At 42.0% G+C, this 21,055-nt stretch overlaps 2 protein-coding genes across 3 annotated transcripts; one reads left to right on the top strand and one right to left on the bottom strand.

The window, feature by feature from the left end:
- The first annotated feature begins 905 nt into the window (after positions 1–905).
- Positions 906–12,767, top strand: togaram1 (TOG array regulator of axonemal microtubules 1). The gene is made up of 23 exons (XM_079369996.1): positions 906–1,178; positions 1,744–2,919; positions 4,609–4,675; positions 6,065–6,190; positions 6,324–6,596; positions 6,678–6,958; positions 7,072–7,304; positions 7,633–7,721; positions 7,821–7,985; positions 8,082–8,147; positions 8,411–8,568; positions 8,653–8,824; positions 9,044–9,280; positions 9,621–9,744; positions 9,925–10,030; positions 10,200–10,435; positions 10,520–10,678; positions 11,158–11,284; positions 11,376–11,485; positions 11,590–11,764; positions 11,879–12,098; positions 12,208–12,294; positions 12,382–12,767. The coding sequence occupies exons 2-23, from the start codon at positions 1,888–1,890 to the stop codon at positions 12,633–12,635; spliced, it is 4,497 nt and encodes a 1,498-aa protein (XP_079226122.1). The 5' UTR covers positions 906–1,178; positions 1,744–1,887; the 3' UTR covers positions 12,636–12,767.
- Positions 12,768–13,600: 833 nt separating this feature from the next.
- On the bottom strand, positions 13,601–20,428 carry ccdc28b (coiled-coil domain containing 28B). 2 transcript variants are annotated; one of them, XM_079369994.1, is made up of 6 exons: positions 20,222–20,428; positions 18,802–19,109; positions 18,307–18,476; positions 17,905–18,059; positions 15,530–15,552; positions 13,601–15,402 (listed from the first exon to the last, which is right to left on the bottom strand). In XM_079369994.1, the coding sequence occupies exons 2-6, from the start codon at positions 19,035–19,037 to the stop codon at positions 15,348–15,350; spliced, it is 639 nt and encodes a 212-aa protein (XP_079226120.1). In that variant the 5' UTR covers positions 19,038–19,109; positions 20,222–20,428; the 3' UTR covers positions 13,601–15,347. The 2 variants fall into 2 exon arrangements, with proteins under 2 accessions (XP_079226120.1, XP_079226121.1); XM_079369995.1 differs by having other exon boundaries at positions 20,238–20,428.
- Positions 20,429–21,055: the final 627 nt, after the last annotated feature.

Genomic DNA, 21,055 nt, shown 5'->3' with positions numbered 1-21,055 from the left:
ATTTAGAGAAAGAATCATCTGTTCATCTGTTGTTAAATTGTAACAGATGAACCACACAAGAGAGTTTAAAAATAAAAATAATAAAAAAGCAGATAACAGAAATAAAAGAGATACAATAGGCAGGCATGAGGCACGTAAATACACTGATGGAAAATTAGTTTATAATCAACAGGAGAGAGCTCAAATAAAAAAATAAAACTTAGGGAGAGTGGGACGACATCACATCACAGGCAGCAGAAAGAGAATAAAACAAGAGATGAATGAGAGATGTTAAAATGAATAAGACAACAGAGGGCTGGAGAGTTAAACATTAAAATGAATTGGAATACATGTAATATATGATATAGATGATAATGCATGTTTTTCAAGTTATTGGACACTATCACTCCATTAAATTGTTGATGATGTAATAATTTGTGACCAGTATTTATAGCTAGTCCAGATAAAATACATTTGTTTTACTAATTTGTTTTTTGTTGTTTAGTAACTATGTAAGTGTCATTAGAGCAAAAAGAAAAACAACCTATATGTGCCTTTTAAATATGAGTAAACTATTTGGTGAATAGTCGGCGACTGATTTTGAAATAGTTTTAGTGCGTCAAATGTAAATTTAAAATGGTAAACAAGCTGTTTACTATTTTTACTGTATCTTTCGTATCTGTAGAGGCAGTAGCCTGTGTTTTTATAGTTTTATTTTCTAAATAAAATATACCATGCTTGAAAAGCCTACCATATATGTGCTAAATTGCAAATCCAATGTTAAAAAGCACAAAATATATTTAGGATATATAAACCGTGCACATTTAGTAGTTTAAGGCGACTAATAAATAAATAAAAGGCCTACATTTTAAGTTTTCCATCCTGCAGCTCTCTTTGATGTTACCGCCTGGTGGGGGCCTGGAACGCGTCACCATGGAAGCGCTCAGTTTGCGACATGTATTCGCCATTTTGCTGCTGCTGCTGTGGTGTGTGCGTGTGTGGGCTCCTCTCTGTATGAATACCTCTGTATAGCTTTCAAACATTCAACAACTCTACAAAAAAAACAAAACCTTAAACAACCGTGGAAAATGTCTCCACTCAGAGAACTGTAGCTGCGCAGCCTGACATGGACATTTGGACGACGTAACATGAAGACAGTCTCTTAAAGCTCGACCGAAGAGGACCGGGAGCTATGCGAGGTCTGTTTTCTTTTTGCTGTTTTTCTAACTTTGCTCGTCCAGTCTTTCAGCACTAACTACCGACACGTTTAGCCGAGGAGCATGTTAGCTTAGCGTCATTGCAGTTAGGTTTAATGTAGATTACTAATGCTTATTAGGCTGCTTAACGGTGATGTAGTCACGGACTGCTGTTGTTAACCTGCTGGAGGAATTTATTAGTATAACTTAGCTCAACATGCAAGCGACTCAATTAATATTAACTTGTGTTGTAATAACAGAGAAGGTCGAAACATGCGTTTGGTTTGCTTAAAAGGTTACCTCAGCCTCTGTGTTTATAACTAAGGTATTATGTCTGACAGCCACAAGTGGTCGTCTCTATCCACTCTATCATACCTAACCTAGTTCGTGGTAATAGATCATGATGTTAGCTCATTTAAAATGTAGCGTTGCAATTATGTAATTGTAGTGTAATACGTTTATATGCATTGTTTTTTACAGAGGCTCATTCATTTTACTCGAAGCAGATGAGGATTGATTTAGTCTCATTTGTCAATCTCTGCTCATTTTCTCTGTTTCCTATTCACAGCTTGACAAACAGATGAGTGGTTTTCCATCACCAACCACTCAGGATGAAAGCCCGAAGTAAAGAGGAGGAACATTTTTATCCCTGCTGGATGGAGGATGGTTATTTGGATTCTCAAATTTGACCACATCCGCGAGAACATCAAAAATGATTCCTGGATTGATCACTCAGGAGCTACACCAGCAGCTTCTGGACCTGAAGAATTACCAAAATCGCACAAGTGGAGTTGAAGAGCTCAAACATAGCCTGTCAGAGGTGGACATTAAATCAGTCCCTTCTGGCAGTATTGAGGAGTTAATCAATTTTCTCCCACGACTCCTGGATGACAGTAATTTCAAAGTATTTTACAGCACCTTACAAGTTTTAAACCTGCTAATTCAGAAGCTAGACAGAGGTGTCGACAAATATTTCAAACAGATAGTCTTATTGGCTCTTAAGGCCCTCGGGGACACCCGCACTGTCACAAAAATTGAATATATGAATGTGTTTCGACAGCTGATGAAAACTGTACCGCCGCAACAAATACTGGATCTTGTCATTGGCCACTTGAAACACAAGAATTCAAGAGTCCGGGAGGATGTACTCAACATCATTATGGCAGCTCTGCTCACTCATCCTAGAAAAGATTTCAACATCCCCAAGCTTTGTTTTGAGGTTGCACCATACCTGGCAGACAGCAAACGGAAAGTCCGCCATGCAGCGCTTGAGTTGTTTGCTGTTTTTGACTATTGCCTTGAGATAGGGAAAAGGCAGCCCCTGATGAGAGCTGTGGACATGGTTGAACTCAATGAGGATGCAGAGGGTCTAATGGCAGCTGTACAGGCAAGGCGAGCCAGGCATGTCCTTCCTAAACTTTCTTCAGAGGGCACAGTGGAGTATGGCTTAGTCATACCCAAGCCAGGACTGCGGTCCTCTTTTCAGAATGCTTCTGGAGCAGACCTGGACTGGGTGATGAATGGGGGAAGGATAAGCAGTGCAAGGAGCCATCGGACTGAACCAGACTGCGAGCGGTTTCATAGCTATGGCAGCTTAGGTTCTCTCACTGATGACCCTCCACTCCAAAGGAGGATTGTTAGCGCTGGCAAAGGGAAGAACAAACTACCCTGGGAGATGTCGAGCTTCTCCTCCACAGAGACTGACCTGCAGTGTAACACTCCTAATGGAAAGATGTCCGAGCAGGTGGGGTCTATCACCACTGTCTGCTTGCCATATTCTCATATATTAGTGAGTGATAATTAAGCCATCTGGGGACATTGCAGAATTAGCTTGTGATTTTACTCACGCCAAATACGACATACAGTTTAAAATAATGTTCGGTCATGTAGCTGTGTTTTAGTTGTCAGCCATCGACATTGATGAAGCAGCCATTGACTCAAAAGCAATGCCCCCTCCCCATTTATCCACAAAAGACTCTTTTTAAATGTGAAAATCAGTGAGATCAGTTTTAGATTGTCCAGACAATAATCCTGATTTCCTCACAATCAGTGAGCAAGTGCAGTCCTTGCACAGAGCATGAAAGGCCTGGCTATTTTTGTGTGCTTGCTCGGCCTGTCTCCAGGTAGTCTTGCTTATTATTCAGTTTGAAGGATATTTCAAACATTGGTTTGCCTTCAAAATGAAGGATACATTTACAATTTATTGACCTTGTTTTGAAACGTGCTATCGCCTAAAAAAAGCTTGCAGGCGCCACCACCTTTTCCTAAATATAGTTCTGTTGCTCATGATGCAGTATAGATTGAGTCAAGTGGGAGGGGATGTCTTTTATCCCCCTTCATTGAATTCTGCGATATCCTTTTTAATCAACCTGGCCTTGTGCTCGTTTTAAGTTCATCCTCAGGGTCACATAGTCAAGAAATCATTTACTGCTTACTAAGTACCCTCCCATTTATTGCTGTATAGAAATCTGTCTCCGCATGGTAACATGAGCCACACTTGTATTGTTAAATCTGTGTTTTCTTTGTTGTTATAAACGGAGTAAGGAGCGCTCATAGAGTAGTTGCAGTATTCTCGTAAGAAAAGCAGCTGGTGATTCATTTCTTCTGCACAGTGACACTGACGCTGCAAAGATCTGCTTTCATTGTCTTGCCAGTAAGCCCAGTTCCAATCATCATTCACCTGCGGAATGGCTCAATCAAACTGCATCTTATGTAGTATCTCACAAACCAGAATAATGTCTTTAAAATAAGCAACCCTCAGTTCTTTTCTCATGTAGCTATTTATTTACTGCTCAGCTTCATTCGGTTTTAGATCCTGTGTTGAATCTGTGATCCAGCTAGTGCCTGTATTTGAACTACCTTCTGTTTCAAGCTGTGTCTGTTTCCCAGCAACCCTGTTAGCACACAGCACACTAACTGAAGGACCTGTGAAACCTCATTGGTAAGATCACGAAGGTTAGCTTGTAAAACACGGCTTGTTGACAGCTCTAGTGAACTTGAATTTCCCTCGGGATCAATAAAGTATCTATCTATCTATCTATCTATCTATCTAGTGTTGATTATATTCTCACCAAAGTGCTCTTCAATGATTGTCGATCAGAGGCTGTGGGACTCGTCACAGACTGATTCTCTGAGGCCGAGTTTGATGCAGTGTTCTGTCATTATTCTCTCGACTGGATGGATTTATTTTAGGACAGGATGTCACAAGTGGCAGTTAAATTTTCACGAGAACATTAGAGGTGTATATTTCTTGTGATCTGTTCACTTCTGCAAACATGTCTGTTAAATGTTACAGTCCTTGTCTCTGACCAAGTAGCTGCTTCATGTCTTTGTTGAGTCACACGGCTGGCACATGGATTTACACTTACACACATGTTCATTTTTCCTATTTGAATTATTCTATTTCGGGTAATAATTCTCTGCTCAATTATAGGTAGCCATTGAGGATTACCCTCCGCTGTCCAGGAAGCTGTGTCAAGAGACCTATGTACCCAGTTTCAGTAAGTGCCAACACTCTCTTCTCACAACATCAAACGCACTCTGAATCAACTCCATGTGTTAATCCTGGCTCACACTGAAATACTTTTATCATGTGAGGGACTCCATACATGACGCCAAATAAAGACAGCTTTAAATGCTAAATGGACTTGAGCATGTATTGGACTGTTCTGGTTTTCGGATTTGTCAAAGTGCTTTTACACCTCACGTCACAGCTTCAGTCAGCTTGCTTCCTGATTGGCTTTTGATCCGTTCCACAGCGTGCGTTCTCAGATGTCTTTGGTGTTCTCCTTACACTACAGAGTTTTCTGATCATAAATATATAAAACATGTTTAATCTTTACCATTTAAAATCATCTGCCCGATCATCTGGGTTAAATCACTCATAACTCACCTCCACTGGAAAATCTGGCAAGATAATCTATGGAACCAGCAGATCATCGGATCTTTGCTGACTTTGGTCAGAGGGGGGGGGGGGTTAGGCCCATAATTAGCTCGGTTAACTGGTGATGTGTACCCCGCTTTAAGAGCAGTTCTGCTTGTAATTGTAAACTTCAGCTGGACTGAAATTAGAGATTTAACCTGGACTGGTTTATGGAGTCAGAAGAGTCACCATGATGCCACGTGTCATTATTTGGAGAAGCACAGTTGTACGGCAGATCAGTGTTATAGCCGTCTCTCAGACGGACTGTTACACTAAACCAGTCACCAAATGTTTCGTCTTTTAGACACTAGCCTTCTGCTTTGATCATCAAACTTTACATTTACATGTTCACATTGTCAGATACCCTGTGTGCTCTCTGTCAAACAACTTTTACCCTCCGTTCAATTCAGTAAACACTTTTGAGTGCACATTGAGGCATTATGAGAGCAAGCCCTGAAACTTAAGCACAGCATCGGAAGGAAAATGTAGAATTCAGGCCCCATTTACATGACATTTATACTCAAGATGAGTTACTTGGAAAGAAACGTCTAAATGAACACACCAAAACAAAAAAAGGGTGCCTTGTAAATTGTAAAAAAAATTAAAAAAAACTATGGACAGCTGACTTCACAGCAGGTTTGCTTTAAGGTTAGACTTTGTTGCTCTTTAAACTTCACCTAGTTACTCCTTCAGTAAATACCATTGTCTCATACACTTTTTCATCATCATCAGTTTAATGCGAGATAGTTACTCTGTAGCTTCATCAGTATTGTGTAACCTTAAATGTATGTTGACAACAGCCTGCCCAGGGACTGCAGGTGGAAATTAGCACAAGTGCTACAACCTGGTACAATGCATCTCTCCTTTTTGAGGTTAATGTATATTGTACACTGCTCCTGCTCAATAAATAAAAAAAACTAAAAAAAAAACCTAAAACTAATTTATGGTGTGAATACTTTACAACCAGGTTCTGCAGAGCCTCGGAAGCCTCAATCTGCCAGGAGGAGGGCATCTCCCGCTCGCCTCCGAAGAAGTGGGAGCCTCAACTTGGACCCTGACATATTCAAAACTAACTTCTCTGAGCCAGATGCTCGTAAGGACAAACTAGTTCAGAATTACCTGCTTGAAAATGTATTTTGTTTAACATAAAAAATAAGAATCAAAAAACAGGAGCTGAATAACTGGAGTTCTTCGAATTGACAGTTTGTTAATACCCTGTCTCACAGTGGCACCAAAAGGGCGCACGCTCTCAAGGAACCCAAGTGTAGAGCGCACCTTTTCCCTTCCCTCAAACCCCTCGCACCCCACGACATCCGGCTCCTTCCTCCTGCCCTCCTACCCACTGGCTACACTCCCAGGAGGCATGCTCACTCCCACACTGTCCCGCCATCGTGCAGATTCCTCCCTCTCCATGTCAAACACCTGGCCCAACAAGAGAGACAACAGCCCCCACCAGCGGGAGACCAGCCCTTGGAGAGAAACAGCAAGTGCAGAAAAAGGTAAAGTAAGAAGCCTTCAGTTTAGTTGCATCGATGAATCATCTTGTTTCATTTCATCATTCCTGTGCTTCCCCTTTTTAGGAGACAATCTATCAAGCAGATGCTCTCCTCTGCCTCTCCGTGCCTCCCTCGTGAGTTCTTCTTCCACTTCATCATTCCGCCGGGCACTCAGTAGCCCAAGAGCTGCCCTATCTATCTCGCCAGTTGTCCCTCCAGCAGATCAGGTTCAGTGTCATAATGCACCGAGAGCCATTGCTCCTGCCAGCCCTCAGAAGCACCTAGAAAGGGACCAACATCGGAACCCCAACAGCATCAGTCCAGCGCAAGATGATCAAGAGGTTGATCCGCTGGACATGCAGGAGGTCAGTGAAAGAAATGTCTCCCATGTTATAGACCTGCATGACGTTATGGTGTTTAGATCCATTAATGTAACTTCTCCGTATGCACGTACTTTATGTGCTCATTTATGTTGCAGATGCTCATCTCCCTGCGATCATTGCGCAACAGTGCTGCAAAGAAGCGGGCAAAGGTGAGCCTTGGTAGTGTAGATCCAGATCCAGACAGTCCCGACTCAGCTGTAAGGCTGGACCAGGGTCTGGACTCCCCTGCACACACCTCTCCGACACTTTTGGAGAAAGACAGTGGCGAGAGTGGTCTGTCCAGTCTGAGCTCCGTCACCAACTCCAGTTTCAATGGCATTAGAACCAGGTAAAGGATCCACACTCTGCAGAATATTCCTCCATCACTGCACATGAAATGTGTCCTTGAGAAGACTCTTGGTTTATTATGATACTTCATATTGATAATAGTTATGTTTATTAATGTTATTATATGGGCTCAGTAATGTTAGGAAGGATTACAATATGAGTGGACATGAGGCAGCTTAGGTCCTTACATTAAAAAAAAAATCTTCAATGAATAAATGTTATACACATGTTGACAAGTTTTAAACCTGGTACACATGAATATATGATGAAGTGTTGAAGTGTGCAAAGCTGTTCCTGCATAATGTATCACTTGTGAAATGTGTCAACAGCTCCAGAAACTCTTCAGGAATGAAACCTCGCATTGCAAGAGCGCCTTCTGCACAACTGAGGTCTACTGCTGACTTCAGCAGTCTTCATGGTAAAAAAAAAAAAAAAAGACAGAAGCAATATTTTGGCCTAATTGTTTTTTTTTCCATTAAGCCTGGATGGTTGACAGTTTTTTTTTTTAAATATCAAGGATCGTCCCAGAGGAATGAATTGTCCTCTGAGGAGGGTGTTATTGGGCAGAGAGTCACTTACTCAAACGGAGGGATCCAAACCGAAGACGAGATGACAGGAACCGTCCCCCCGCTGGTCAAAGCGTCCGTCTGTGAATCAGTCAGAGCTCTGAAGCCTGCCAAAGGTTAGTCAGCGTTGACAACAAACAGATTTGTGCTTTTTCCTAAATGTAGGCCTACCTGCTAGACATTTATGGTGCTTGTGTGATTAAAACTTTTAGGATCTTGGAGCGATAGCAACAGAAACTCACCTGCCACGGATATGTCCGAAGGAGTCATTGGAAGAGGTAAGTGTCTGCCAAATGTAAATAATGAAATCATATATTGATAGTACAACATTATCAGGACTAAGGCATTTTAGCTGAGTGGTTTTTATTTGACAGCAACGATTGTCTTAGAAGCATAGCCACTCTAAAGGGGACTTTCCCTTCGTGCTCACGCCAAAAACAAACACAGACCGCTTCCCGCTGTTACTAAGTCCTGGCTTTGGTGTGCACCTCTCAGTTAATATATTTAAGTTCCCTGCAAACACCTTCCTCATGTTTCTCAGGCATGTTTGGCACCGCACTATCATCCAGCCGCTCAGGAGCTGTCTTGTCACTTGAGCAGTGCGATTCTGTGTCCAGACCCCCCACCGATCCCTCGGCAGGCATCTACAGCCATGTTCACCTAGACAGCGATGACAGCCCACGTTCAGATGAGGTTAAGGTTAGTACAGAAGTAAATCACACGCATTCATCATCCGTACTTTATGGTAACCACCGTGTGCTGCTTTTTCCCTTGCATGCGAAGCAGAGGGTGACGAATAACAGGGCTCCTCGGGTAAAGATGCGGCTGCAGGGTCTGGACCAGCAGAAGGGGCAGGTAACCCAAGCGGACCAGACCCGAGAGAAGATTCGCCATCGTGTCAGACAGATGCTCTCTGACTCACCCACAGAGGAGAACAGAGCATTGACCATCAAAGGCAAGAGAAAGCCGGAAAACCATACCTCTGTTTATTTAGCTTGTGTGTACATCCCCAATGCAACATATAAGTTTAGTTTTTCTAATTTGTATTAGTAGTTATAAATCAGCTAAAAAGAATATTCATCTTAGTGTCACATCCACCAAACTGCCCAAACATGCATTATGTTATTATTTTACATTTTGCTAGCCTGAAAATATCTGATTATAATTCTGACAGATCTGCATCTGAACGGCAGCACACTGCCCTCCACCAAAGCAGACCTTCTATCTGATGAGTCCCCCATCAGCCCCACCAGTCCCATCAGCCCGCCTGGACCCCAGGACCCCCTCAAGTGCTTCACTCCCCCCCACCAGCCGAGCCCCCCGACAGTGGCCCCCAACCCCAAACACCTGTCCCGTATTCGGAGAGCCCCCAGCCTCAGCAGAACAAGGCCGTCACTGTCTCACAGCTCAGGTGTGTGTAATGGTCTGTTGTTAAACAGCACTGCACTGTGTCACAGTATGTGTGGGATTATTTCTCTGTTAGTCTGACACTGGCTCGCATGTTCCTCTCCATTGCTTTCACAGGTGTTCGTTAATAGAAAATGTTGCATGTTAATGAGACGATCGGAGCATGGGTGAATAAAATGTTTGCTTCGGGTAAAGTGCCACGATGCTTTGTTTTGACAACCTAGTGTTAATGCGTCGCCGCCCACACACATACACACACACACTCTGCTTGTTTTTGCACTGACAGAGATGTAACATGAGATCTAATCTGTCTGCGTCTCTGTGTGTTGTGCTCCTGTCTTTAGACGAGCTATCTGCTGGTGCTGCAGGCCAAAAGAAAAATCTGTCAGAGCCTCAGGAGCTGTCTCCGTTTTCCAAGCCGGACCTTGCACTGACACAGAGCTTCAACCTGCTGAGCACCGAAGACTGGTGAGAAATGCCTGCTTGTTACAGTACCTAGAGAGTACAGCACTTCTCAGGAGGAAAAGGTTCATGAACTAACAAACTGAGTACACAAAGCCAAACATTATATTTACTGAAACTGAGTCAAAGAAATCTACAAAAAAAAAAAAAAGGTAACCTCCTTTCTTTGTCTTTTCTTTTTCTCAGGGAGAAGAAGATTGAGGGTCTGACGTTCTTGCGCAGTTTGGCACACTTCCACTCAGACACACTCCAGGGCAGGCTTCATGATATCTGCCTCTGTCTTATTCAAGAGGTACTGGAACTTGTACAAGACTCCCACAATACCTGTGACCTGTATTCACTAAACAAGTTGGATCTGTCTAAAACAAAACAGCTTTGACCCAGTGATGTATCGATCAATCCGATTGGACGCTGGAATGATCCTGATTCCTTCAGGCAGTAATTATGCGTGTTGTGTTCAGGTGAAGAACCTGCGGTCAGGTGTGTCCAGGGTTGCAGTGAGTACACTCGGTGATCTGTACACTCACCTGCAGAAGGCCATGGACCAGGAGCTGGAGGGGACAGTGAAAGCTCTTCTTCAGAAAGCAGGAGAGACTAATGCCTTCATCAGACAGGATGTGGATGCAGCTCTGGACTGCATGGTTCAGCACTGCACACCCACTCGTAGCATCAGCGCGTTACTCTCTGGAGGACTTAGGTCAGTCACACAAAGTCAAGTGCTGTTTTTTGTTTGTTTCTTTGCGAATATATTTTCTGAATTATAATTCCTTTTTTCTGATAGTCACCTCAACGCAGTGGTGAGAAAATGCACCGCTCAGCATCTGGCTAATCTGGTGGAGAAGGTTGGTGCTGTCCGTCTTCTGTCTGGAGGTAAAGATCTGACAGATAGAATTTTACCTGCTGTCACCAAACTCGCACAAGACTCGTCACAGGAAGCCCGGTATGTAGAAGCACTAACAAGCTGGACCCATGACTAGATATGGTTTTATTTGACTCAATTCTGTGTTTATGTAATGTACTGTCAGTGATAATCCCTACTCATGATGGATGTCATAGATTGGGAATAAAACCGGATTCATAAGGGAAATGGCCTAAGAGAGAGTGAGGGAGAGAGGAATATTCTCAAGTTGTGACCTCTTTGTGCCGTAGTGTCTTGTGGTTGTTCGTCTGAATAGTTTGGATATAGAAAGACTTGAAATGTTGTTTGTTTCTCCATTAAAATGTGAAACCTAATAAAACATTAATGAATGTAAAATAACTTAATACTTCTCTAAATGTTCAACATGACTGAAAGAGAAGTCTTTTATCATTAAAGGAAGAATAGAGGTGGTGTTTCTTTGTAGCAAATAATGGCAGTAAGGAAAAAGATGGTAACACTTAGTGACTGATTTCTCACCTTTACACTCTTTGAACCCGCAGGTACTTTGGCCGTCGTATGCTGCTCTCTTTATCCTCCCACCCTGACTTTGACAAGATCCTGGAGAAATATATCCCCACCAAAGACCTGCCGACTGTCAGAGAGACGGTCTTCACCCTCAAAACAAAGGTGCTCTTCTTTTTTCCTAACATGTTTTTTTTCTTCTTTTACTAAAGGTTTTAAAATATCAAACTGCATGGAGACCGTTTCTGTTTTTTAGGGTCTGGGTGAGATGCCACAGGACACCCAGTCAGCCAGGGGGAGACGCTCGCTCCCGGGCAGTGGAACAGTGAGGGCATCGTCTCTCACCAGGGAGCCACTCAACAACAGGTGGGATGAATATGAACCAGTTTAAGCCTTTAAAACGTACAAACACACACTGTTTGTATTATTCATTGATTGAAAAAGTAACCTCTGTCATTGCATTGCAACAGGGATTCAAACAGCTGCAGATCTCAGACTCAGAGTATAGCAGACAAGAGTGAATACATCAAGCAGATCTCAGGCCTGCTAGGTTCAAAGGACTTCAGAGAGAGGATCAAGGGGATTGACCAGCTAGCAGCTGACTGCCAGAACAACCCTAACATGGTCATCAATAGCATTTATCCGGTTAGTACTATCTCTTCTTCTTTTTTTTTTCAAAGCCCATCAATATGACTTTGTTATATACTTTGTCGTGGTTGCCTCTTCCCATCAAACAATATCCTGTTTCATCCTCTCCAGGTGTTCGATGGCTTTAAAGCCCGGCTGCAGGAGTCAAACAGCAAGGTCAACCTGCACGCACTCGAATCTCTCCAGAAAATCAGCCACTTGTTGAAGGACAATCTGTCTCAAGTGGTCAACATCCTGGTTCCTGCAATTGTTGACAATCACCTCAACTCCAAAAACAATGCCATATACTCTGCTGCTATCGGAGCCATTAATGCACTTATCTTAAATCTTGGTACTTATTTCAAACATTTGAGTATTTGTGCTTCAATCTCAATTCAGGCTTCTGTTCTAAGAATCTTATTTAAATTTGTGATTTTTTTGTTTGTTTGTTTCCATGACAGATAATATACTTCTTCTTCAGCCTTTCTGCACCAAGGCTCAGTTTTTAAATGGCAAAGCAAAGGTGGATCTAATCGAAAAAGTTGCCGGTATGTTTGTTGCGATGACTCAACAGTTAATAGTAGTAATTGCTTTTGATTGGCCCATATGTCTGACAGCCTCTTATTTCTTCTCAGACCTCGTGACAGAGCTCTACCCTCGTAAGCCCCAGATGGTGGAGCAGAAGGTGCTACCCTTGCTGTGGCACCTTCTTGGCACCTCGACCCACAGCGGCACCATTCACGGCCGGGGCGGCAGCGTGAGGGGAGCTACCGCATACCTGTGCCAAGCCCTTTACACCCAGATGGGGTCCAACCTAACAGAGTGCGCTGCGTCTCAGCCTGCCAATGTCCATAAAAGTTTAAATGAGGTCCTGAGGGCCTTATCTTGAAGGTGAAACAGGATCCCATCACATCTAAATGTCGGAAGAACATTTACACTGACCTTACTTGAAGACAGAGATGTTTTACATTTCTTACAGTGCCTGCACTTTTATATCAATAAATAGAACGTCCTTAAAAAATAGGAGCTCTTATTCTTATCTCAGTGAGATTTCCTCTGGTACAGAAGCACAGACATTTGTAACATACTGACATCAGGTCTTACATCCACTCAACCTGCTCTTTTTGCACTTTGTAAAGGTAGCTCATTATCATGATAGACTCATCATCCAGTGATTGTCCTTGCTTTTTCTCCATTATCTTTACATGTACTGTAGACAAATCAGACACTATTGCAGAATGTAAAATTGAAATGCACAAAAAGACGAGGAAGAAGACAGGGACCTGAAAGGTGTATATTTTTTGCTGTTTCATCAAATATGATGTGATATTTTCAAATTGTCTAATATAGTCGTTTTAAAGATTTGTGATCTGACATGAACAAGTACAAAATACGTTTGTACAGCTCCAATGTGTATTTGCACAGTATTAGCTTGATCTGTAATTGTTTGCTGTAAGATGGAACAGTTAATAATTTATCTATCGTGTAATGCTTTAAAGTCCTGTAATTGATATTTTGCGCTGGTACAGTCCTTTTTTTGCATGAGCAAAACATGCTGGCAGAACTGAAAGCTGTGTATATTTTTGCTATGAGTATATATATATATATATATATATATATATAGATATACAGTATATGTACACGATGCCTAGATGGAGGTTGGGTTCCATCCTTTCTCCCGGTTTGGGACAGCGTACGAGGGGAAGAAAGTCCAGCTTTACTACGAGTCTGAGAAACAGTAAAAGCCCAGATCTGATTGTGTCTCAGTATAGTGCCAGTCTTCAAGTAGCCTTTGAACTCACCGATTGTTAAATTATATGAAACTTGTTTGTGAACAAGGCAAAGACAGATTGATATATTAATAAAGTGTTTTATTTCTGTAAAACTTACTTCCTGGTGTCTCATTTGATACAATTATCGTGGATGGAAATGAGATCAAGAAGCGGTTACATCAAAAGCAATACACACATTTAAAATGTTCAAAATGAGACTTATTTATGGGTACAGTAAGTGAAAAACAGTCTTTCACAACTTTTCTGACACTATGACTCTGAGAATAGCTCATATCTTCGGTTTACAATAAACAGACAGCAGAGCTGCAACAATATGTTTGTTCATCATTTCGTCAGATCTCTTGAGAATTTTCCCTTTTTTTAAAAAATTCAGAATTCTTTCATCCAGAGCCAAATGTTACGTTTCACACCAATGCAAAGTGAAAGTGTTTGAATTTACCACTGTTGGTTTCCAGTTTCAATATATTCTGATTTTTAAAGCAGACCGATTCATGGAGAAAATAATCAGCCAGTTAATCATTTATGACATAAACACCAGATGGAGCTCTTATGTGCAGGAACCAATCAGAAAGGAACGTTTTTTTAGTGTGGCTTTTAGAGCTGCTACAGGCAGAGGCCTTAGGAAACAGGTACAGTAGGCTTAGCGAGCAGTTGAATGCTTCAATGTCCTGTTGATCACTTCATTTGATTGTCAGGGATTTATTGTTACACCCAAAAAAAAAAATGTGGAAATGATTAAACGATGAAAGTAGCTGCCATTTGGAAACGTTGTGTGCTGTCCGACCCGGTGTGATTGGACACAGTGAATGTATTCTTCTCGTGTCCAACTGAACAGACTCCTTGTGTTCTTCATGTCACAGTAGGAGTTTACAGCGTCTCAGTAGCAGGGTGGACTAGCTTGTGCTTGCAGGGACATTGCTGAGCCCTCGTATACTAAAGCGAAGCCTTGAAGCTAACCTCCAGTCAACTGAACCCACCGGGCTAACAGATACAGTCGCTTTACTGCACATTTGCAAAACATCAAGCATTTAATTTATAAGTTATTCAAACACACACTTTGTACAATAGATCCCAACATAGTCCCTTTAAAATCCAGTTCATATAAAGGTTCCTCCAGCAGCCTTTCATAAATCCAGTCTGCTTCTAAGTTTTACGTGTTGAATGCAAATATATATAAAACAATGAGCGTTGTCTGAGTAATAGCAAAAGTGAAACTCCTTTAAAGTTCAAGGCTAGCCACAGTCGGTGTTGTCAAAATAGCCTAATGTGCTGCAAGTTCAGTATAGCTACAGTTTGATTTACTTAAAAGACACTCATAGTTTTCTGAATGTATTAAAGAGCAGGTATAAAATGAAAACGTTCCTCAGAGAGAGTAACAACTTCTGAAACTAAAAAAGAAACCGGGTATCAAATGAAATAGCCTTATTTCTTAAGCTGTCGTGAAATGTGCTTTTTGTAACACATGGATTCAATCTCTTCTTACTAAATGATGGAATGAATATTTGGAGCCAAGCACGTTCTGAGAACTTCTCACAGAACTGTTCAGTAAACCATCTGATCTGTTCTCTGTGCCACACACGGGACCTTTATGATTTGGTTGAGTGTTCATTTAATGCTCTGTTGCTTCTGAGTCACTGCATTGTTCCCTTGGCTTCACTGACCAAAATGGAGTGGAAAAAAAAAAAAAAAAAAAGGCCCTCCTCCTGTGGATCTTTCCATTCTGTTACTAAGGCAGCTGGATTAATGCCATGGAGACCTGGACTTGTAAAAGACGTCAGGAGTAGAAGGCGGGCATCCATCCCCCTTTGTCATGGCCCAGATGTCTTCGGCAGGTCCTGGTTCTCAGCCAAGTGGAGCTTTTGTCTGAACGTGAACACGTTAAGGATTCATGCAGAGGGACCTTCGAGTGAAAAGACAAATAAAATCCAACATCTGGGCCTGGATGCTTTGTGATGTGTGATTAAAAAGTTATTCTATTTGTAAAGGATACATTGAGGTGCTGAGCTCCTCCAGCTATAGAAACAAAAAGGAAAATGGATAAGAAAGGCAGCATATAAAGTGCATACAAGAGACTGATCATTAACGTGTTCAAATTGCATAACAGCTTCAGCCTGTGTGTTGGATCAATATTTGAACCAACATCCCCTCATCAGGCTACGCTGTTTACAAAAGCAAGCCTTCAGTTCCATGCAAAGCCACTTCCCAGCCCATCTGCTCGGAGCAAGTATTCCTGGCAGCAGAACGTTAATGAGCTGAAGGCTTTTTCTCACCTCCCTCACACATAACAGCACAACTTCGCCACAGCTCGCATACCAGCCCCAGGCGAGGATAACCAGGAGCCACACATCATGCTAACAGAAACACTTTGACAGTATTGTTGGGCTACAGGCGCATGCTTGGGATGGGATGATGGGAAATGAGCAGAACATAGAACAAGATGAACACTGTCCCGTGATTCACCTAAAGACACTCTTTAGTATGCTGTGTTTATTACACACCAAATCTGCTGACCTGAAAGGTTCACAGTTAAAAAGGTGAAATGATGTCATGGCAGGTCATGTGAAGAAGTTCAACTTAATGTCATGAGCAGAGTCACTGCACCTGAACACATCCTGATTAGAGTAACTGTAGCTGAATCTAGCCTTTGTTAACAAATAAATAAATAAAGTGCTATTTCATAACCTTTTGGAAAAAATAACCACCTCAAACTCTAGAAAAGTAGCACAACATCATATTTAATGGATATAAGTATTTGCTGAGGGGTCTCTAGGTATTTGATTTAATGTTTTGTTTTGTCACACGTTTCTAATCTGTCTAAATGAAACATCTGTGCTGCGTTTTGGCCAAAGTATGTAAGTATAACATGAATCAAGCACCAGACACTGTGTAAAACAGCTCTCTTAGAACGCTCTGTTTTGGTGTGTGTGTCTGTTTAAATACATGTTTTCCCCGAGTGTTAGACACAACAGCCACCAACACAAACAATTCAATATTCATAAGCAACAGTTTATATTGAATAATAAATCACAGTGCCAAAACAAAAGAAATGAAAGTGCGCGTGCGTGTAACTCAGTCTCTGTCTGTTAATCATAGTTCAATCCACTCGGGAAAAGAAGGAAGTTCACGTTTTCCCAACTCCACAGTCCAGTCCAGTGGTAGGTACTCATAACACAACAACAAATAAATCCGCTCCGGGTTTTACCGCGGGCCTCAACACAAAATAAAGAAATAAACTCCAAATAATAACACACAAAACAAAACACAAAAACACCGGGTACTCACGGTACCGAAGTAAACTGTCAGTTAGTTAGTCGGTCTTTTCTCCAACTGGATCCGGCATCTCCAGACTCCGGAATCAGCTGATTTAATACATGGAAATACACAAATCCAAGCAGCGATTGCGCCGACGGACTTCCAGCCACAAAGTGGTAACCTACGGCTCATCGCGGACTTCATAAAACGCTCTATTATCTCGTTGTCACCTTCTCCTCCTTCACTGTTTTTCTCACACTTCTGTCAATGAGGACTGGCACTCATACAAATGCCCTTCCTGGAGGACGGATTCCAATTACGCGGGGAACGGTGGATTATTTCCATTGGATAATGAGATGAATGTGGGTGGATGACGGGAAAGCAATGAATGGAGGTGTGTTTTAATGGAAAGGTGTGTAGTACTGTGATTCTGACAATTTATTTATTTGTTTCCCCTTATATTTGTCAGTTTTGGAGGCATTTTGAATTCATAGTGGGTCTGTGGTTATATGCTTCATTTGATCCTGCTGTTGCACAATTGCCACGTGGGTACAAGATAAAGTGATCGTTAATATGAGCAGGAGAAGGAGCCACCGTTTTTCTGACTTTATGTAGTAGCAATTTTGCTTTAAAATCCTTCGGCCAATTCTAGTCCTGCAAGAAGTGGCAAAAAGATTTTTAAGCAAAACTGCCATTACACCGAGTTTCCCCGGTAGACATTAGTCCTATGCTAACAAATAAACGGTGGACCTGAGCAAAAGTTTTACTCTCGGCTCAGGGTGGAGTAATGTGGCTTGGGGAAAAAAACAGGAGGGGATTTTTTTTCTTTACCAGAATCCCACGGTGACATCACAAGGAGAGCACATTTTTCTCTGTTTTGTTAGACATTTACAGACCACAAACAAAGACCCCCCCCCCCCCCCCCCCCCCCCCTCCCAAGTGTGGCTCATTCATTACAATTTTATTTTTGAGTGGGGGAAAACATTTCTACAAAGTGTTAAATGTTGTAGGATGTACGCATGATTTGTTGGAATTAAGGGTTGACATTTGGTATGCAAAAGTTAAATTTCACTTCTTATCAAATGAAAGTAAAGCTTTGTGCTGTGTGCTTACGTTACAGAGCAGGTGCTCCAGGTTGTGGTCCGATGCACACTTCCTCTGATCCTCTGACAGCTCCTCCACGTGACTGTCCAGGCTGAAGTGCAGTCGGGCCAGCTTCTCCTGCATCTCCCGCACATGCTCCAGCTGCTCAAAGGAGCACACCTTACCTACGAATCAGAGGAATTCAAACCCAACACATATAACTTCTCTCAACTCTGTACCATCTATTGTAGTTGCAGGGAGACTACAGCAAAGGCAAAAGTATTTCCATGGCAACAGGTGTAAAAAAAAAATAGCTGCACAGCGATTTGATTTCAGCCAGATTGGTCTAACAGAGCCCCTTTCTAACTGGCTCCACTCTTCACCTGTCACAGAATATTCCCCTGGTGGCCTTTCTAATCAAGCTTATCTTACCAAAAGCCTGCAGTTTGCCTGAGTGGAAGTCGTTGAGGAGGTTGAGCAGGCCTCCCTCCATTTCTCTCACGTCAGACACATCAGTGAGGAAGGAGTGCTGCAGGGGGGAGGACTGGACCACTTTACTGGGTCCTGCTGGTTGGGGGGCCCTGGGTTTCTCCTTGTGGGGCCTGAAGGAGAACAGAAAGATAACGACACAATTACACATATTCTGTAATGTTGGTTCTTTTAAGTCAGCATTTAATGCATCTATCATTCTGTATGTTTTAAGGTCACATGCAACACGCCTCATCTAAGACGACTCTTAAAATTAGAAAAATGAACTTTCAATAAAAAATATCACTTTTGTCGAAAAGCATTACAAATAAACCATCAAATATGATCTGATTGAAGAATTTCTCTGTTTCTCTGAAAATGTAAAAAAAGTTGACGGGACAAAAAGAAAACAACCTCCAAGGTGTTTTACTTTCTTTCGTGTTACGTTAAGACACAAACCTTGTGATCTTTGGTGGAGCAACAACGGCGGCGAACACCTCTTTGGGCTGCCAAGGTGCTCCTATGGATCTCTTGCATTTTCCTCTGTTCTTAGGGGAGGGGGGCTGCGGCAAGCCAAGCGAGAAGGTGGCACTTTTGCTCGCAGGCAGGACGGTGAGTTTGCGGGGGTTGATGGGTGGCGGAGGGGGCTGGGGGAGGGACACCTTAGGGCTCCGCTTTTTGCGTTTGTCTTCCATTATTATTCATTTAAGTGAAGCTCTCAAGGGACAAGATGAGGCGGGCACTCCCTGTGTAGTGTTCAGGATGTCCTGTAACAACAAAGGTAGGAAGTTCAAAACCTGCAGTGCGAGGAAAAGGACCCTTCATGAATAGGATCTGTGAAGAATCCTGACTGCCAAAAGGAGTGCTGCAGCGCAGGATGTTGCACACTCACAGAAAAACACAAATCAGCGGTGATTATAATGGAAAGTTACAGGGAGGAAGAGCACACTATGCTGCGTACTGATGGGATTACATTTAGATTACATTTTTTGAATGAAGAAATCAAAGATTTTTTACTCCCATTGACGGTGTAAAAGTGGGACTGAAACATCAGCCTAAAGATAATTTCGATGCCGAGCACACTGGAAAGACAGATGACACTTTTGGTCCATTTTTCCACACAAAAAAAACCTTATTGAAATTGTTACATTTTCCATAAATCTACAGGCTGTAGGCTTTGAGTCTACTTACAAACAGGAGTCCTTAGAGGAGCTATTTGTATGTTAGATCTAATGTACATGACTCTCCCATAAATGGATGAAGGAGAAAATCAATATAGCTCACTGTGACTGATACTTATCCAGAAGATAGGATAGTGAAGTACTAATATCTGCTTACAATCAGTGAGTGACCCGAAAGAAACATCTTTACAGTGTAAAGCGATCTTCCTACATTACATATCTTAACTTAAGCAGCTTCAAGCTACTTTTAAACACCACTTTTTATTGGGTTGCATTTTTACACAGGCTACAGATTTGGTTTATTATGAAGCAGTTATTCAGTAATACTAGTATCTCTAACCTAGCAGGCTACAGTAGCAGTCATTGTAATAAACCAGACCGACAGTATTAATGTCTTTATGTTCTCGGCACTGGGCTTTGAACACATTTTTCTTGGCTGATATCGCTGTAATAATAAAAGCTGTTATCTCCAAAACATTGCACCAGCCTCCGTTCAAAGTAGAACACAAAGATGGCCACGAGAGTAATAAACAATAGCAACTTTATACGCTTAAATGCGTAATAACTTGGATTAAATTGATACAGTAGGAACACATACATTAGATAGACGGCAGTGTGTTTCGAGTTTTGTGGAATTCGGCCTTAAAGACTTCGTATATGCTGAATGATCGTCTACATATGGCACAAATGAGACTTACCGCATCAATTACGCACCAGGGAGCAAAACCAGCAACAGAGTAAACAGCGTCACACATCTGCTGCTTCTGTACAAAACGATAGTGTTGACTTCACACATGAATCTTTTGGAGACCAGGTTGATGTTCGATTTTTTCCCCCCCGTAGCAATCGTGTAAATCACCGACGAAACGTAAAGCGCTGTATCGATGCGCTCGGCTCCTGCAGACTCGTCTTTATCCTTCTTAAAGGGCCAGTTCACTCCGCTGTGCGCACGACTCACTGTTTACTATGCGCCCTGTAATACAGGTTCAAGGATCAGGAGGCTGTGTGCTACTCTTATTCATGGACAAAGATCAACTCCTGATCATTATTTGCCCGTATCTTATTTGGATTCTGTATTATAAACAGTGCAGAGTGGTTAACCATGACTAGACCTGCTGTTAGTCCTACAAACATGCCACACAGGGGCGCCAAAGTTATCCATTTTTATTTAACACTGTCTTCGTTTTGGGTTTTCTTCTAGTAACATGACAACCATAATCACTTTTATCAGTATTTACCATGGAAAACACGTCTCCAGTAATAATGATTTAAACAATTGAGAGAGGTGAAAGTAGACTTTTAAAAGCAGTAACAGCATTTCTGCTTATAACATGACTGATGTCAGCAAGGTGACTTCAGTTGTTTTTGGAAACCGACAGTCTCTTAATGTGTGGAAACGATCTGCTAAAGTCATACAAACATGTCTAATTGTTACATTTAATAAATAAATTTGATTTGAAACACTCACACCATCATGTTCTTCGCAAAGAAAACACTTTAAAACTATTTCAATTAACGCGTTTCTGATTTAT

This window comes from Symphodus melops (genome assembly GCF_947650265.1).
Source record: "Symphodus melops genome assembly, chromosome: 19".
Classification (NCBI taxonomy): domain Eukaryota; kingdom Metazoa; phylum Chordata; class Actinopteri; order Labriformes; family Labridae; genus Symphodus; species Symphodus melops.
The sequence above is the reverse complement of the archived record's forward strand: the minus strand, read 5'-3'. Positions and strand labels throughout refer to the sequence as shown.